Source organism: Anolis carolinensis, chromosome 2 (genome assembly GCF_035594765.1).
Source record: "Anolis carolinensis isolate JA03-04 chromosome 2, rAnoCar3.1.pri, whole genome shotgun sequence".
NCBI lineage: Eukaryota > Metazoa > Chordata > Lepidosauria > Squamata > Dactyloidae > Anolis > Anolis carolinensis.
The window spans coordinates 159,652,739-159,671,659 of record NC_085842.1 but is presented as its reverse complement, the minus strand read 5'-3'; the positions used below and the strand labels follow the sequence as shown (position 1 = coordinate 159,671,659).

The window sequence follows — 18,921 nt, the reverse complement described above, 5'->3', positions numbered from 1 at the left end:
CCTCAAATGTTGTGAGGTCTGTTGGAAACTAGGCAAGTGGGGTTTATATATCTGTGGAATGTCCAGGGTGGGAGAAAAAATTCTTTTCTGCTTGAAGCAAGTGTGAATTGGCTACCTTGATTAGCATTGAATGGCTTTTCAGCTTCAAAGCTGAAGTTTCCTGCTGGACCACTCTAACAACCACCATGTCAGACTACAAAGAGAAATTATTGAAATCCACAAGCATGTGGACAATTTCAATAGAAAGAAGAAAACCATGAAAATAAATGAAATCTGGCTACCAGTATAAAAACACTCTAAAATCCGGACAGTAAATAAAGAACAACACTCAGAAAACAGAGGAATTCCAGGCATGAAACAATCAGGGCCAGCTAACATCTTCTAACAAAGGATTCCCTCAGGAAGGAAGCAGCCAAGCTTTGAAGATGAAAGACCATTCAATGGTAATCAAGGTGGCCAATTGTAACATTTATACTTGCCTCAAGCAGTTCTTTCTCCCACCCTGGACCTTCCACACATATATAAACCCCACTTGCCTAGTTTCCAACAGACCTCACAACCTCTGAGGATGCCGCCATAGATGTGGGTGAAACGTCAGGAGAGAATGCTTCTGGAACATGTCCATACAGCCCGGAAAACTCACAGAAACCCAATGATTTCAGCCATGAAAGCCTTCGACAACACATTCCTTATTCCTGTTTCCTCAATTTCACCCACCAGAACCGCCTACTATCTTGGCAGGGTAAGGCATACATAATCAGGATACTAGTTTGATGCCTGACATAAAGACTTAGAATCCCTGCAATGTCTTTGTTCCTTTTTGTTGTTTCCAACTTAACATGACCATAAAGTGAATCTGTCACAGGGTTTACTTGATAAGATTTCTTCAGGGGGATTTTGGCTTCCTTTGAGGCTGAGGGAGTGTGTCTTGCCCAAGATTTCTCAGTGGATTTGTGTGGCTGAGTGGGAATTCAAACTCTGAGGTCCAGAGTTATTTTACAACACACAAAGCACTATGCCACATGATTTTCCTTTCTTCCCTTACATTTAGAAAACTAAAAATACGATCTTTTGGCATGCAAATGCTGATCTCTAGACTTCACAGAAATTATTTCCGCTATTTCTCCAGGTAACCTGCTCTTCTTCACTTTCACTGGGACAGACCATCCAGCACAGAGTAAATTCATATGACAAAGTTCACCAAAATGATAACAGGTGGATTTTCCTTGATTTTATCATCTCAAAATTTCATTTCCCACACAAACCAACAAATAAGGAACTTTAAAATGGTCTACACATGCTGAATGCCAGAGAAAATCCACTGGAAAATCCCCAGTGATTTGAAATGGTATGGGTTAACTAATATAAAAAATGGCACATGCCAATAAATATAGATCACTGTCTTACACTATGTCGAGAATGAGACTCTATGTAAGACAGTTTGGTTGATACTGTGTAACATTGGCTCTGTAGGATTTCAGAGAAGAGCTTTTGCTGGATATCCTAGAGATTGAGACTGCATCTATACTACCAAATAATGCAGTTTGACAATGCTTTGACTGCCAATTCTCACTGGTATGGAATGATCAAGGGATTTGTAGTTTGGTGAGGCACCCCCACTCTTTGGCAGACAAGGCTAAAGACCTTGCAGAACTACACTGTTTTATATCAGACCTGGCAGAGCGGTGTCAAACTGCATTAATTCGACAGTGTCAATGAACTCCAACCCTGGATTCTTGGCATGTCCCTAAGCTTCAAACCTTTCCTTATGAAAAATACATTTTAAAAAACTTGTTAATATTTATCTTAAGACCTATTTGGATCAATATGAGATCAGCACTTAAGGATATAGAACCCCCCCCCCCCCCCGCTCATAATAGAACAGGTGAGGCTGGCCTTCCTGGAAGTGCTCAGGTAAAGCCCTGAGAAAAAGAGGAAGTGTGATGCCTCAGACACCTTTGGCCCCTGACCCTGTGGCCATTGCTGACCAGGACGAAGAAGACTTTGGTTTTCTCCCACGCCAACAAGATTCAACTCCTTTCCAGATGCCTTCTATTGACATTTCTGAGCCAGTGCCAACTAAGGATGCCCTTGAAATAGTGCCGGCTCTCCCAGATTCTTCTGACGGGTTGGTGTTTGATCGCAGGGCTTTTTTGAAAACAGAGAGATAGCAGAGACAAAGCTTGAGGAGAAGCGCCAGATTAGCGGAGCGTGGTGACTATGGCTAAGCTTAGTTCTCTTGGGAAAAATTAGGGAGTCAGGCACCTGGTGTGGTGACTATGGCAAGCTCAGTTCTCTTGGGAAGAATTAGGGAGTCAGGCACCTGGTTTGGGGGAGCTTATGAACTTCAATAAAAGTATTGCACTGGGAACTTTCCTTTGCGGTGTCAACATTATTTCTTACTGAGAAGCATCATCGTCTCTAGCTCCTGAAATCCAAGCGGCCTGACAGTGCGCTTACTCCTGAGTAGACTGGGCGCAGGTCTACCTTCTTGCCCAAGTTTGGACTGTGTTTCAGCTCCAGCACATTCAGCTCTTGCCTTGCTCTGAAATCCTGCTTTTGGACATTAACTCCAGATAACTCATTCGTGACACTTTGCTCCTTGTCCCCACTCAATACTCAAACCGAGTTTGAGTGTGTTTCGGTTTCTGGACTTTGGACTTTAATATTGGACATAAGACTCACTTATTGGACTAATTTTGATCTTTCCTGAAAGGTCACTTGCTTGCTTAACTTTTCTGCTTATTTTCCTTTGGAAACTTTATTTGCTTCTATAAAGATATTATATTGTTATTGGCTTCTGTGTTGGTTTTCAGTGCTCTTGCTGCCCAGGGGTGTAACAAGAAGAGAAGAACAAGAAAAGTATGGACCTCAGGGTGGAGCATTCCTGTTCTGTGATACTAAAAGGTATTTGGCAGAGAGAAGATGGCTGTACCAACTTCTCTGTGGGATTTTAATTTTGATTATGTTTTTTGAATTAATGTATATGATGAAGGAGATTTTATAAATACAGTAAAGTCTTACTTATCCAACATAAATGGGCCGGCAGAACGTTGGATAAGCGAATATGTTGGATAATAAGGAGAGAGTAAGGAGAAGCCTATTAAACATCAAATTAGGTTATGATTTTACAAATTAAGCACCAAAACATCATGTTAGACAACAAATTTGACAGAAAAGTAGTTCAATAGTATGTAATGCTATGTAGTAATTACTGTATTTATGAATTTAGCACCAAAATATCACGATATATTGAAAACATTGATTACAAAAATGCGTTGGATAATCCAGAACGTTGGATTAGCGAATGTTGGATAAGTGAGCCTCTACTGTAAACCCATTCTACAGTTATATTTCTAGGCATACTGAGAGGTCAATGAAAAGGGAAGACCCCCAAATGGAAGGTAATGGAGGGAAACTTTTGCTGCGACTCTGAATACATGTATACATTGCATGGGGCTCTGCAGAGGATCCCACCTCCTTCCAAAGACTGGCCAATTCAAGCTAAGAGAAGACTTCCCACCATCTCTAATCACCGATCGGAGAGAACAGAAATTGCGTAGTTTCTTGTTCTTATCTGGCTGAGGGCTTATGACAGTGGTTCCCAACCTTTTTTTGACCAGGGACCACTTGACCAGGGATCACTCTCCAACATTAGTATGAAAAGGGTTACAAATCGGTTTTGGTCAGTTTGGTTATTTGGGGTGCTTATTCAGAAAATTGCATTGGATAAACCACATCAGCTCTAGTTTCTAATACAGAACATATACCATCCAGTAGTCGCCATCTGTTTGCCCACATAAAACCATATTTAATAATCTAGAGCTGATGTGGTCTATCCAATGCAATTTTCTGAATAAGCACCCCAAATAAGCCCAGGAACAGGTCTAAAAATGAAGACACCAAGAAATCTTTTTTTTGTTTAGGTTGTGTTATTATCCGTAGTAGTAACAGTGAGGCTGCGGACCATATTTTAGTTCTTGCAGACCACTGGTGGTCCACGGGCCACAGGTTGGGAACCACTGGCTTATGGGGAAGTAGGCAGAGGAGTCAGGCTGGCTGTTCTCAGCTGACACTTCTGGATGGTCTTGGAAGTGCTGAGTGTGCCTCCTTTCTTTGTCTGTCCCTTTCCTTCTCTGCATCAAGAACCATTACATTAATCGATAACATGATCCCATTGTAAAGTCCCCTAACCATATTGAGTCTATTCTCTTCAGCAGAGGTTTTATAATGCTAAGCTTATATTCTCCTGAGTATAGACTGTAACCTCTAGTATGCTGAAGTCAATGAGAATATGAAGTTCTCACTGTGAATTACAACGGTAATCAGTTGATGATGAATAATGAATCCCTAATTCTTCCAATATTTGTACTGTGAATTATTAAAGAGGATTCAAACTTCATCAACACATTCATTCATCAAATGAACCCATAGCTTCACTAAGAAGAACTGAGGCTATGGATTTAACTTTGAGGTACAAAAAAAATTGTTTTCATCTGCCAAAGTAATTAAAATGAAAAAAAGGTATCTATTTTTCTGGAGAAGAGAGAGAAGCTATAAAACAGGATTCTGATGAGGATCCTGTCATGAAATACTTCCAGAAAGGAAGTCTTGGGAAGGCTGCCTAAGTTTCATTGCTCACGTCTGAACAGCATATCCCTTCACAAAGATCACGCTTGTCACTTTAGCAGAAGTGTGGAGAAAAATAGAAGAGCTGTTTGACCTATCTCAGTTTTTATATTTTTAGAAGCAGCAGCAGCAGCAACAACAACAACAACTAACTCTTATAGATACAAAGGTAGGTTTAAAAGCACATAGTAATGTTTGGCGAGAAGGGATTCAATAACAGGGGCATATATTTCAGATTTCAGTTCAGAGGTGCAGCTATGATTTTTTTGCATGGAGGAAAAGACAATAAGTTTTGGACAGATTCAGGATGAAATCTGCACTCCTAAACAAATACACTAGATTCCCCCAGGCAGGAAGTAGCCAGGCTTAGAAGCTGAAAGACCATTCAATCATAATCAAGGTTTTTTTTTGTGTCAGGAGCAACTTGAGAAAGTGCAAGTCGCTTCTGGTGTGAGAGAATTGGCTGTCTGCAAGGAAGTTGTTCAGGGGACGCCCAGATGTTTTGATGTTTTTACCATCCTTGTGGGAGGTTACTCTCATGTCCCCGCATGGAGCTGGAGCTGATCTCTGGGTTCTATTTGAACTGGCAACATTTAGGTCGGCAACCCAGCCTTCAAGTCAGCAGTCCTGCCGGCACAAGGGTTTAACCCATTGCACCACCAGGGGCTAGTCAAGGTGGCTAATTGCAACATTCACACTTGCCTCAAACAGACAAGAATTCTTTCTCCAAACCTGGACATTCCACAGAGATTTAAACCCCACTTGCCTAGTTTCCAACAGTTTCCTCTCAACTTCTGAAGATGCCTGTCATAGATGTGGGTGAAACGTCAGGAGAGAATGCTTCTGGAACATGGCTATACCGCCCAGAAAACTCACAGCAACCCAAATGTACTAGAGTTTCATTGAGCACAACATAATTGGTCATGTAAATAAAAATGCTTTGAACTGTGTTGCAATGGAACAATTCAAAGCATGTTTGCTCAGGAATGAGTCCCAATGTATTCTATTCCAATAAGACTCTTCAGGACAATATTCTTAATTGGAAAGGAAAAACAGCTTAGTTCAAAAACAGCTTAGTAGATACCTTATAATAATGAAAAAAATACATTCTGCAGATGTCTTCAGGAACGCTGTGTGTTTATGGCTGCATAAGTATGTTGCATGTGCGCATATGTACGTGTTGAGCACCCCAACTTCCTCCACCAGTCTTCCTATGAAGTTCCTCTGTTTGATAGCATTTCCAGTGACAATGGGCATGGGAGCAGGCTTCACGTTTTGGCATTAAATGCGGCACACAATAAACAATGTAAATTATGTCTTCTTCCCTCCAAAAGCAGCATTATAAATGCAAACCTAATTTGCATCCTCCCATGCCCTTACATAGAATTCAGATCTTTCAGCATTTCATTTATTTTAACACAGCATTCCCTATATATTTATCATTCAATCATTCTAAAAGTTTTTGAGTCTAGCTTTCATTTCAGATAAATGACACTGTGGTGTGGTTGAATGTCAGAGACTAAGGAGATGGAGGTTCAAACCCCATTGAACACTAAAGTTATTCCTCCTGAGGAGTTCAACTTTTATAATAAATTAGATAAGAATGCCCATTAGGACCCTGTCCATCCCTCTTTCAAATATAAAGAAAGATGGATGGAAATGGATTATTTCATCCTCATTTGCAAGAGTGAGTTATTACTTGCAAGAGAGAACAAATATTTCTCCCGTTTTCAAACATCCTGAAGCGCTGCGGAGGGATTGCTCCATAGAGAGGTACCTGTGCTTTCTGTACAGGAAATCTGTCTTTTCTGCAGGAAATCGGTTTTTGTGTGTGATTGTAATAAACACATACATATATCTTCCCAGAATCATTACTTCAGAACACAATGTGATGTTTGAATACTGGAAAAACCTGTGCCAAAGTTTCCCTGGTGCAATGCTCTTTCCCATTGGGTTTCTGACTGTACAGAAACCCATTTTTCAACCTGGAAATGAATCACTGGAAATATTATTTCTATTTCAATAATGGAGTTCAATGAAAGGTGAAACACCAGGTACTGTCATGAAAGGTACATTAGGAGGAACACAGGAAGGTGCTATGCATGGAGTCAGATGAAGCTTGGGTCTGCCTAATGCAGCATTGTCTGTATTGCTGGACAACAGCTGTCTAGCCTCTAGGGCAGGCCGCCCTTCCCAGAAGTAGTTGGACTACAAATTCCATAGATCATAGAATCATAGAGTTGGAAGAGACCTCGTGGCCATCCAGTCCAGTCCCCTGCCAAGAACCAGTACCTTTAGGTAGCACAGGCAATGGTCAGGGATGCTGGGCACTGCAGAACAATATCTGAGGTGCCATAAGATTTCCCTCCTTGCTCTAGAACAGGGGTCCTCAAACTTTTTAAGCTGAGGGCCGGTCCACAATCCTTCGGACTGTTGAGGGGCCGGATTATCATTTGAAAAAAAAAACCGAACAAATTCCTATGCATACTGCCTATGTCTTATTTGTAGTGCAAAAACAACAACAACAACAACAACAACAACAACAACAGGAACAATGAAAGAACAATACATTATTTAAAAATAAAAAACAATTTTAACCAACATACATTTATCAGGATTTCAATGAGAAGTGTGGTCCTGCTTCTGGCCAATGAGATAGTCAAGTTAATTAGGGTTGTTGTTGTTGTTGTTGTTGTTGTTGTTGTTGTTTTGTGCCTTCAAGTCATTTCAGACTTTGCGCGAGCCTAAGTCTAAAATTTATTTATTTATTTATTTATTATTTATTTACTGCATTTATTTACTACGTTTGTATCACACCTTTCTCACCCCAAAGGGGACTCAGAATGGCTTACAAATTATATGTACATACAATATATTATATTATTAGCATAGCACAATATTAGCATTATATATTACTATATTGAACTATATCACTATACTGTAATATTATTAGTAATATTATATGTAATATAGAATATATAATTAATATTATTATATTATATATAAATATTATTATTATTAGTGTTATATTGTATTACATTATAATATTATTATCAATATTATATGTATATACAATATATTATAAAACTGAGGGCGGGGGCCAGGTAAATGACCTCGGAGGGCCGCATCCGGCCCCCAGGCTTTAGTTTGGGGACCCCTGCTCTAGAATCTATGGTTTAAGACACTGGTTCTTCAACCAAGGAATGCTGGGGATCGAACCTTGGATCTTCTACAAGTAAACCATGTGATCTACTAGTGAAGTGCAGTCCTTCTCCCACATTGAACATGTCTGGATTATGTTTTTACATAATATAAAGAAAGCTCTGATTTTTTGTGTGCAACACCTGGCTTTGTCTCAGGAGCATGGAAGAAGGGCTTTGAGGGATTTCCAGAAGTTAGGAAGGCGCAGAGCTCAGAAATTTTGCTTTTGAAAGCTACAACTCCCAGAATTTCCTGGCTAGTATGGTCACTGGCTAATGGCAGATGGACTTCTGAGCACATTTTAATTGCTTCCAAATGCTACTGAGGCATCTTTGCCTCAGCTTTTCAGTGAACAGAAAATGAACTCTGTTAATGTCCTGTTTTTACAAAAATTGTGGTTTTTTTAAGACCTTGGGGGTTCTAGAAACATAGCAAAATGCTTCTTTGCCCCCCTACAAGGTGTTTGGGGGGTCATATAGGGGCAATCTATTTTTTGTGGGATGTGTGTGCACCCTCAAAGTAATCCTGGTCAGCTAATTTATTTATTTATTTATTTATTTACAATATTTATATTCCGCCCTTCTCACCCCGAAGGGGACTCAGGGCGGATCACATTGCACACATATAAGGCAAACATTCAATGCCTTAACATAGAACAGAGACAGAGACAAACGCAGGCTCCGAGTCTAATGAAAGCCCTAGCCTTCTGTAGTTGTCCGCTCCATGTCTATTGTCTAATGACTATGCCAGTTGAGGGATATTAGTAGTTGTCATTCAAAAAACACCTTTTTTCAGCTTCAGAAGACAAAATTCAAGTTTATGCAGGGCAAAATCCAAATTTGTAGCAAGTAGAAGTCAGTTAGGAGCCCCCGATGGTGCAGCAGATTAAACTGCTGAGCGGCTGAACTTGCTGACTGAAAGAAAGGTTGGTGGTTCAAATCCAGGGAGTGGGGTGAGCTCCTGCTGGTAGCCCCAACTTCTGCCAACCTAGCAGTTTGAAAACATGCCAATGTGAGTAGATCAATAGGTTCCCACTCCGGCGGGAAGCTAACAGTACTCCATGCAGTCTTGCCGGCCACTTGTCGGAGATGAGCATCAACCCCAGAGTTGTACTCGACTAGACTTATTGTCAGGGGAAAACCTTCACCTTTAATAGAAGTCAATTAACACAATGAGGTGGAGAGGTGAGGTGGGTTCACATCTTCCCTGGAATGCCAGTTCTGTCTCAAATTGCTGCCCTAATGCTTCAAAGGAAATGTTGGCCATGCAGAGGGCTTCACTGTGGGCAGGTGATCTGCCCCCATTCTGTTTGCAGACGTTGTTCCACAAGCGGAAGGACTTAATTGGATTCCACCTGCAGGGCTTTGTCTCTCTCCATGATGGTAAAAAGAATAATTTATGCAGAATAAACACAAATATGCTTAATGCATATGTATTTATACAAATTGCAAAAAAACAGCTTTTCTTCACATATCTTTTCCCCCCAAGGCAGCTGAGGGAGGGGTGGATGGAAGGGGCCATCGGAAATTATTCATCTTGAAAGGAAGGTTGCACCAGACATCATAAAACATTTCAATTTGAACAACAAAAACAAAATGGAACAAAAAGAGTTTTTTTGGGGAGAGGGTAGAAGTATACCTTCCTATATACATGTCCACCATTGTCTAGGAATGACCGACCTGAGTCAATGAGACCATCAAAAATTTGGTACCTCAAACGGCATTCCTGTATCACCTGAGATACCAATGCTTTTCACCAGAAGTTCAGCCCTCCATTTTTGCAGATTTCACTGTCACAGATTTGATTATTCATGGATGATGTGCTTTCACCTTTGATACAGCCCTATGCCATTTTTAATAGGGACTACAAGCCTCGCCAGACTGAGGGAGACTGGGAATGTGTGATGAGGCTTGTACATCCCCATGAAAAATGTCACAGGGAAGCATGGGTGGAGAGATCATGGGTGGAGAGGGATGCATGCTACCGTAAGGGCTGGAGGAAGCAGAGGCGTGGAGGGTAGAAGTTAACTTGGGTGGAATGAAGACACATGTGGCATGCAACAGTAACATACAACCATGATCTTTTCTTTGTAAGAAGGTATCTGAATCAGGCTGGTGGTGTCCGAGTCTCATTGCTGCTCCTTGCTTTTCCCCATCCACATGCCAGCTTCCTCCCTGCCTTTCTCTGCCCATCTACCAGGTTCCTCACTGGTTTCTTCCATCTGGATTCACAATTCCTCCCTTCTTTTTCCACCTGCTTGCCTGCTCTCCTGCCTTCCTTCATCCAGCAGCGAGAAAGGCAGCAAGCATGTAGGCAGGTGAAGAAAGAAAGGAGCACTCAGCTTTTCCCTTCTTTTCTCTGCCCATCTGCTTTCACACTGTCTTCCTTCCCTGGGCACTGAAAAAAGTAGTGAGCAAGTAGGCGGGCAGAGAATGGCAGAGGGAAAACAAGGGCACAGGAAAGGAGACACCCAGCAAGGTAGAAAAAGGAAGAGCTGCCTACTTGCTCCCTGCCTTTCTCTGCACTTTCCTCCATTTCTCCCCACCACTTTCTCTCACAGCAGGAAGCATGTTCAAGTGGCAGATACAGAGGATGGAAGGAGCCCAGGAAGGCAGCCAGAGAGTGCAATGGGTTTTTGCCCCCTGCCTTCTCCCACCTGCCTTCTCCTGCAAACTAGGCCACAGAGAGTGCCTCCTCATCCTTGTGGGCCCTGCTAGTTGTGTCACTAGCATTGCCTGGGTGAAACAGGCCCATGCGGCACACAGGAACAGGGAGACGAGCAGGAGCAGATCTCTGCAAGCCAGGGATGGTGAGGCAGCTGAGGTGATGGTGGGATGTATGGCCTTTCCTTCTCTAATGCTGTGCAATGCAAGTATCTCTGTTTCACCCAGGTAATGCCGATGATGCCACCAGCTGGACACAAGAGGCTGAGATGGCAGCTCCAGTGCTGTGGCTGTGAGATGATAAAGTGATGATGCTGGAGCCTTTACTATCAGATTTATAGTATTTGTTTCCAGCTGGAGCCCCCATTTATACACAGGAGAAGGGAGAACATGAGATGGCAACAGATGATGGAGACGTCTCAAAAACAAGCCATCCCATTCCCAGGTTAATCTGATCTCTTTTTTCGATAGAATTACAAGTTGGGTAGATGCAGGGAATGCCGAGGATGTAGTGTCTGGATTTCAGTTAGGCCTTCAACAAGATCCCCCATGACCTTCTGGCAAACAAACTAGTCAAATGTGGCCTAGGCAAACTTATGGTGGATCTGTAATTGGCTAAGTGAATGAACCCAGAGGGTGCTCACCAATGCTTCCTCTTCATCCTGGAAAGAAGTCACGAGTGGAGTGCCATAAGCAGGGTTCCGTCCTGGGCCCGGTTCTGTTCAACATCTTGATTAACGACTTAGATGAAGGGTTAGAAGGCATGATCATCAAGTTTGCAGATGACACCAAACTGTGATGAATAGCCAACACTCCAGAAGACAGGAACATAATTCAAAACGATCTTAACCGATTAGAGAAATGGGCCGAAACTAACAAAATGAAGTGGAAATGGAAACTGTTTGGGATAATACAAATCATATTTTGTTATTATTATCATGCCTACAGGGATTGTCACTGCTACTGTAATTTGAAAGAGTTAGTTTACAGAATAAGTTTTAATGTTTATATTGGAAAGTGTATACTGTATTTTTAAAAGTTGTATATTATTTGATGTCATGGCCTATGGCTAGTACAATAAACAACTCATCAATTAATTAATTAATTAATTCAACAAAATGAAGTTCAACAGGGAAAATGCAAGGTACTCTACTTAGGCAGAAAAAATGAAATGTAAAGATACAGAATGGAGGACGCAGTATGTGTGAAAAGGATCTTGGAGTCCTCGTGGACAATAAGTTAAACACGAGTCAACAATGTCATGCGGCGGCGAAAAAAGGCAATGGGATTTTGGCCTACATAAATAGGAGTCTAGTGTCTAAATCCAGGGAAGTCATGCTACCCCTCTATTTCGCCTTGGTCAGACCACACCTGGAATCACACTGTGTCCAATTCTGGGCACCACAATTGAAGGGAGATGTCAACAAGCTGGAATGTGTCCAGAGGAGGGCGACTAAAATGATCAAGGGCCTGGAGAACAAGCCCTATGAGGAGCGGCTTAAAGAGCTGGGCATGTTTAGCCTGCAGAAGAGAAGGCTGAGAGGAGACATGATGAGGGCGATGTATAAAGATGTGAGGGGAAGTCATAGGAGGAAGTAGAAAGCTTGTTTTCTGCTGACCTGGGGACTAGGACGTGGAACAATGGCTTCAAACTAAAGGAAAGGAGATTCCACCTGAACATCAGGAAGAACTTCCTCACTGTGAGAGCTGTTCAGCAGTTGCTCTCTGCCCTGGAGTGTGGTGGAAGCTCTTTCTTTGGAGGCTTTTAAGCAGAGGCTGGATGGCCATCTGTCGGGGGTGCTTTGAATGCAATTTTCCTGCTTCTTGGAAAGGGGTTGGACTGGATGGCCCACGAGGTTTCTTCTAACTCTATGATTCTAAGTGCAGCTTGAGATCAGGTTGCAGCAGTTGTATAGGCTGTACCCAGGTGCCTCATGCGAAGAAGCCCTAGTGGAGCAACATTGGCCCTGTGGCCCAGTTAACACATGAGGGAAGAGGAGGGAAGGCAGAGGCTAGCACAGTCCTGTATTGGCTCCAGCAGCTTTCCCAATGTTTTTCCTTCCATGTGCCTGACACTTTCATTACAAGAGAAAGAGGAGGGGGGACAAATGATCAGAGACAGAGTGAGTGAGCAGATTGAGCACAAGGTGGCAGTGAGGGCGGGCAGAGAGGTAAGGGAGCACCAAGGGCCGTGAGTTCGTAGCCCTCTAGCGATTGCAGTGGCAGTGCCCCATCTCCCCTTTGTCTCTTTCTACCCCAGAGATTGGGACCCTGGGGGCACAGTGTGTTAAAGCGCTGAGCTGCTGAACTTGCGGACCAAAAGGTGCCAGGTTCAAATCCCGGGAGTGGAATGAGCGCCCGCTGTTAGACCCAGCTCCTGCCAACCTAGCAGTTCGAAAACATGCAAATGTAAGTAGATTAATAGGTACTGTTCCGACGGGAAGGTAACAGCGCTCCATGCAGTCATGACAGTTACATGACCTTGGAGGTGTCTACAGACAACGCTGGCTTAGAAATGGAGATGAGCACCAACCCCCAGAGTTGGTCACAACTGGACTTAACGTCAGGGGAAAACCTTTACCTTTTTTACCCCAGAGATATTTGTTGTGGCCCTTAACCCCTGCGAAAGCCAAGAGCTGCCTGTTCATACATCCAGGTGCCACTTATGGAGTGATGAATTTGCATATAGGATATGCTTTTTTGAGGGGTAAAGACATTGGAATAAACAGAATTATGCAGAATTTCTACAGAACTCCTCAGGTGGTATCTCTCAGAATGAAAAGCAGAAGGGAAAAGAAAAGAATAGATGCAGGGGAAAGAACAGACCAACAGATGAAAAAAGTAATAAACTCCAGATCATTAAAAGTAAGGCCAAATGAATCAATTTTCAGCAAATTAACAAAAACCATTAGCCACGTAGGAACACAAAAAGGGCTTCTCTGGGAAGATGTGGCTCAAAAAATCAAGACAGGACTTTCTAATGGCAACTGTCCTTGCAGGTAGATTTTAACAACGCTTGAAGCCGTTCTCCCACCCCACCCCGCCTCAGATGAGAATGATAGTTTTAAAAGAGCTGGGCAGGCTATTTAGCAGAAAGGAACAGCTCACGGGCATCCCTAGAAATGTTAGGATAACCACAGGCATCTGAGGATGCTTCCCTAATCCATGAATATCAAATGATCTTTAGCAATTGCTGGGAAACTTGGTCCATCAACACATGTTGAGAATGAAGGGTTCAAAATGAGAACTGGAGAACAGCTTTAAAAATAACACAGAGTTTACTTCAGGTTGCAGCTCTCACCACCAGGGATGAGAACTGCAGCTCCTCTGTCAAATAAGCATAAACCATTGCTGGCACAAGAAGTTAAGTAGATGATCACGAACAAGCTTAAATGTCCTCCCACTCTTGTACCAAAAAACAGTTCTGGCAAAGAGGAGACAAATCTCGAAATGCCTGAGGGAAAGGGCTGTGTATGTCTTGTAAGAAGTAGTGAAACTTCATGAATGAAAATGGGCAGCAGCTTGATCCTGCCCACATGTATTCATGAGATAGTCACTCTTCATTCAGTTGGGCTTCTGACCACAAGGAAGTAAACATAAGCCTGCAACACTGAAGCAGAATATCTATTTTGCTTCTGCGATAGCTTTGCACCTCATCCAACTACCTGTGCAGAAGGAATTTAGGCAGAGAAGGCATATGTAAGGCAACCAGTCTGAACAAAAAACACAGATAGATGCAGTCAGATATCCATATTTAACAACCCCTCATGAAATGGGGCTATATTGAGATATGAGGTTCATGCATCTTCCAACTTTGCAACTTTTATCTCTGCACAATAAACACAAAGTTTTGGCTTATTAAACTACTAATTTATTTATTGCTGTGAGTTTTCTGGGCTGTATGGCCATATTCCAGAAGCATTATCTCCCGACATTTTGTTCACATCTATGGCAGGCATCCTTAAAGGTTGTGAGGTCTGTTGGAAACTAGGCGAGTGGGATTTATTTATCTGTGGAAAGTCCAGGGTGGGAGAAAGAACTCTTATCTGTTTGAGTCAGGTGTGAATTTTGCAATTGGCATTGAAAAGCGCTTCAGCTTCAAAGCCTGGCTGTTTCCTGCCACCGATAACACACTAATTTCGTCTTCTAAAAGTGAGCTGCAAGGAGCCACAGACTCACAGTCTCCCCTTCCCTTTGAATTCTCCTTTGTAGCCCCAACTACAAGAACCAAGCATATTTAACTATGAAAACTGCATTCAGAAGTGATGAGGAGAGTGGGTGGGGGGGTCTGTAGTTTGTGTTAATTGCAGCCTGATTCAGGTTCTCTAAGCCGTCATGCAGTTGGGGGGAGGAGGAAGGGGGAAGCTAGAGCACCTGGCCCCAGTGGGATCACCTTCTCCGCCATGCCCCTCAAATTTAACAAATTGGAAGATGGGTGTTGTGAGACTATAATCCCCAGAATCCCTCTACTAATATGGAAGGCTGTCAGATTCTGGGAAGTGTAGTACAGTATTCCCTCACTACTTCGCAGTTCACTTTTCACGGATTTGCTGTTTTGCGCTTTTTCAATAAACTCTAAAAGACTATTCTAAATCATAAAAAATTACAATTTACAGCCTAAGGAAGGGAGGAAGGAGACGCCAAAGGAAAAGAAAAGGAGCCCTAGCGGCAACAGGAGGAGAAGGAGGCGATTTATCAACACACGATTGGTTGATAAAGACTTAAAATAGTATATAACTACTAAAATAATGTATAAATATTAAAATAAATATAGTGTCCCTACTTCACGGATTTTCACTTATTGCGGGTGGTCCTGGAACCTAACCCCCGCGATAAGTGAGGGAACACTGTATAAGTTCCTTTCCTACCATGGATTTTTGTGTGTGTCAGGAGTGACTTGAGAAATGGCAAGTCGTTTCTGATGTGAGAGAATTGGCTGTCAGCAAGGACGTTGCCCGGGAACACACCGATGCCCGGGAACACACCGATGTTTCCCGTGGGAGGCTGCTCTCATGTCCCTGCACGGGAAGTTGGAGCTGACAGACCTGTTCACCCTGCGCCCAGAATTTGAACCTCTGACCTTTCAGTCAGCATTCCTGCCACACAAAGGTTTAACCTATTATGCCACCGGTGGCTCCTCTGATTAGTATACACCATTACTGGATACATTAAAATAAGCAAATAAAAGACTTTGACAAGAAACTCAAACTTTGGGTTTCAGAGCATTTCCTCATGCTTCTTCTAATAGTAACATCTTTTTATGGTTCCCCAGAAGAAATCACATCCCTTCAATGGTCTAAGATAAAATTTATCTTTCTATAATTGAGGATCTTGATATACAATAGCCCTTTGGCAATTGCAGTACTCAGTAATACCTTCTCTATTACACATGTGAACACTGACTTCTTATTTTAAAAGTATCATTGGACTCAAGGTTTGATGCAGTCACTACCGATTCTCCCCCCCCCCCCCAGGCTCCCTTTTGCCACCCTAACTTACAGTTGTGAAGTTGTGGGGGCCGCAGTGCTCGCCCTGAAAACGGCAGGAGAGGAGCATTTCCTCTAGTTGGTGGCCCAGTCTGTCCAGCAGGTGTCGCGTGGATTGCTCCTCAGGTGGCGAGGGAGGCAGGTAGTGGGAGAAGTTCAGCAGGGCCCCCAGCCAGAGCCACCGGGGGTCCTGCATCAAGGCCCGGATGGCCGGCATTGGCTGGAGGTTCTTCCTGAGGAGTCCGAGCCAGTAGCCAACTAGGTGGAGGTCCGCCCGGCTCATGCGGCGCACCCGAAGCAAGTTGCTGTTGCAGAGAGTGACAGCTGGGAAGGTAAGGTTGTGGGCATAGAGGAGGTGCACCTTGGTGTTGACAGGCCAGGAGAACAGGTAATGGACGCGGTTGGAGGACCAAGTAAACAGCAAGCCCACAGAGGCCAGGAAAGCCATGAGCCAAAAAGCCCGATGGGGGCACGAGAAGTGTGCAGTGAAGACATGGCGCAGTCCATGGAATGTGGTCTGCCTCAGCGAGAAGAGGGAGGACGGGTCCATGTCATGACCCGTCCAGCTGCTGTTCGTGCCAGCCAGAAGTTAGGCAGGGCAACAACCCTCAGGGCAGAAGATAATCCCTAGTTTGGCCAGCCAGGTCTTCCTTGCTATACTAGCTCACTTCCCTGCTTCTTCCTGTCAACTTGCACCTCAGCTGCCTTCTGCTGGTCCTTCAGAGAGTGAGCAAATGGACTCGGGGATGAGGAGATGCTTGTGAGAGTTGCCGGGAGCACTCAACGCTCCAGCAGCCTCTACTGGCTTTGAGGAGAAAGCAGCATGTGCTGCGCAGTGCTTTGCTCTGTCTGTGTGCGCTTCAAGAAACGTCTGGCTCAGGCAGCCAGAAAGCCACCGAGAGTGTGCCAGAGTCAAATCAGGCAGGCAGAGGAGGAGGAGAAGAGGCAGAAAGAGAAAGACAGAGAGATGAAAAGGCAGGAAGGTGAGTGGGAGGGAGAGAAAAGGTGAGGGGAGAGAATGAGAGAGAGAAATAAGAATGGAGGTGGAGGGAGCTGATAATTGGAAGGAGCGTGTTTACTGAAGGGGGGAAGGTACACAGGAGACTGCAACTCTACCAGGAGGGAAAGGCAAAACACACACAGAGAGAGGGCCAGACAGACAGACAGTTAGCACGTCTGGTTGGCAGGAAAGAGCACCTGAGTAGAGATCAAGAGAAGCCCAAGTGCAATCTTGCCCTCCTCTGCAGTCAGTTCAACTGATTTTCAAGGCTTCTTCTGAACGAGTGACAAGTGCCCTTAAACCAATTCTAAGCTTGCAGCATCTATTACCCACAGATATGAACCATATCCACTCCATCTTTCTGTCATTGTGCTTTGTGCTGGATAAATTATGTCAGAGATGTGGGCAACTGGTTGTTATGACCCCCAACCACCCTGGTTTTGGCTGGGGCTGATGGGACATGTGATCCAAAGAATAATCTGCGGGTTACAGATTCCTTGGGAGCCCCTGATGGCACAGCGGGTTAAACTGCTGAGCTGCTGAACTTGCTGATCGAAAGGTCAGTGATTCAAATGTGGAGAGTGGCGTGAGCTCCCACTATTAGCCCCAGCTTCTGTCAACCTAGCAGTTTGAAAACTTGCAAATGTTAGTAGATCAATAGGTACTGCTCCAGTGGGAAGGTAACGGCCACATGATCTACAGACAACGCTAGCTCTTTGGCTTAGAAATGGAGATGAGCACCAACCCCCAGAGTCAGACACAACTAGACTTAATGTCAGAGGAATACCTTTAATACAGATTTCTTACCCATGTTCTCAACACTGATTGGATTGGCTTTCTTAGCAAGGGATACAAACATATTCCTACACTTAACTTTTATTTGCAGTTGTAGGCACAGGTCAACCAATCATATTTTAAAAAGTCAAGAAAGTATGTCTCTGTGTGTGTTTGAAAACTTTCTTTCTGTGTGTGTGTGTTTGTGGACAAGCCAAAACATTTGTCGAGGATGCTACTCAGGCAAAGATACCAGCTCTGTGGTGCAGTGGGCTAAACCTTTGTGCCGGCAGGACTGATGACTTGAAGGTTGGGTTGCTGACCTGAAGGTTGCTGGTTCGAATCCAACCTGGGGAGAGCGCAGATGACCTCCTTCTATCAGCTCCAGTTCCATGCGGGGACAGGAAAGAAGCCTTCCATAAGGATGGTAAAAACATCCAAACACCTGGGAGTCCCCTGGGCAATGTCCTTGCAGACGGCCAATTCTCTCACACCAGAAGCAACTTGCAGTTTCTCAAGTTGCTCCTGACACACACACACACACACGCACACAAAAAACACAGCAAAAACCAATTCTGGAAATGACATGAGAATCATAGAGCAAAATTAGGATAACATAAATTTTATTTTCTCTTTTCTACAGCTGAGCATCAGGACAAAACAAAGTGGTATACTTACAGTGGAAACCCATGTATATTTATTTATGCACTTAGTGGACTTCACCTGGCTAAGCACACCCAACATTGCCCCTTATGGAGATAACTCACAAATGTGAAACTTCCCCCTTCTAGCAGAGATATCCTAGTTACAATATCTTTCAAAACTTCTCACTTTAAATTTTGTTTTGTCTCGAAGGGATAAGTTTAGACCAGACATGAGCCGGTAGGCTGTTAGGAATTGTGGGAGTTGAAGTCCAAAACACCTGGAGGGCCTAAGTTTGCCCATGCCTGCTTTAGACTAATATTAAATAGGAGACTGCCATTGCAGGTGTTTGCTTTGATTTATTGCACTGTTTTTTCAAGAGAATTTTTGTCTCAGTTCTACTGATGTATTTTATGAGAAATTTAGATGCAAATTCAAATAAAATGGAATAATTCATATTATGAAGAGTGTGCCCATATTCAAAGCTTTCATAGAATTCCAATATTTTCTTTTCATCACAAGAGGA

The 18,921-nt window shown here is 43.4% G+C and overlaps 1 protein-coding gene across 3 annotated transcripts in view; it reads right to left on the bottom strand.

Annotated features, from left to right (window-relative positions):
• Positions 1 to 18,921, bottom strand: part of asic1 (acid sensing ion channel subunit 1) — a 248,702-nt gene that overhangs the window by 24,235 nt on the left and 205,546 nt on the right. Inside the window, exon 1 of one of the 3 annotated variants that reach the window (XM_008103968.3) lies at positions 15,993 to 17,392. The exons of the other annotated variants lie outside the window; for them this stretch is intronic. Within the exon in view, the coding sequence (XP_008102175.1) occupies positions 15,993 to 16,529 (537 nt within the window). The 5' untranslated portion in view covers positions 16,530 to 17,392. Of the gene's footprint in view, positions 1 to 15,992; positions 17,393 to 18,921 lie in introns of those variants that run through there. 3 annotated transcript variants of the gene reach the window in all.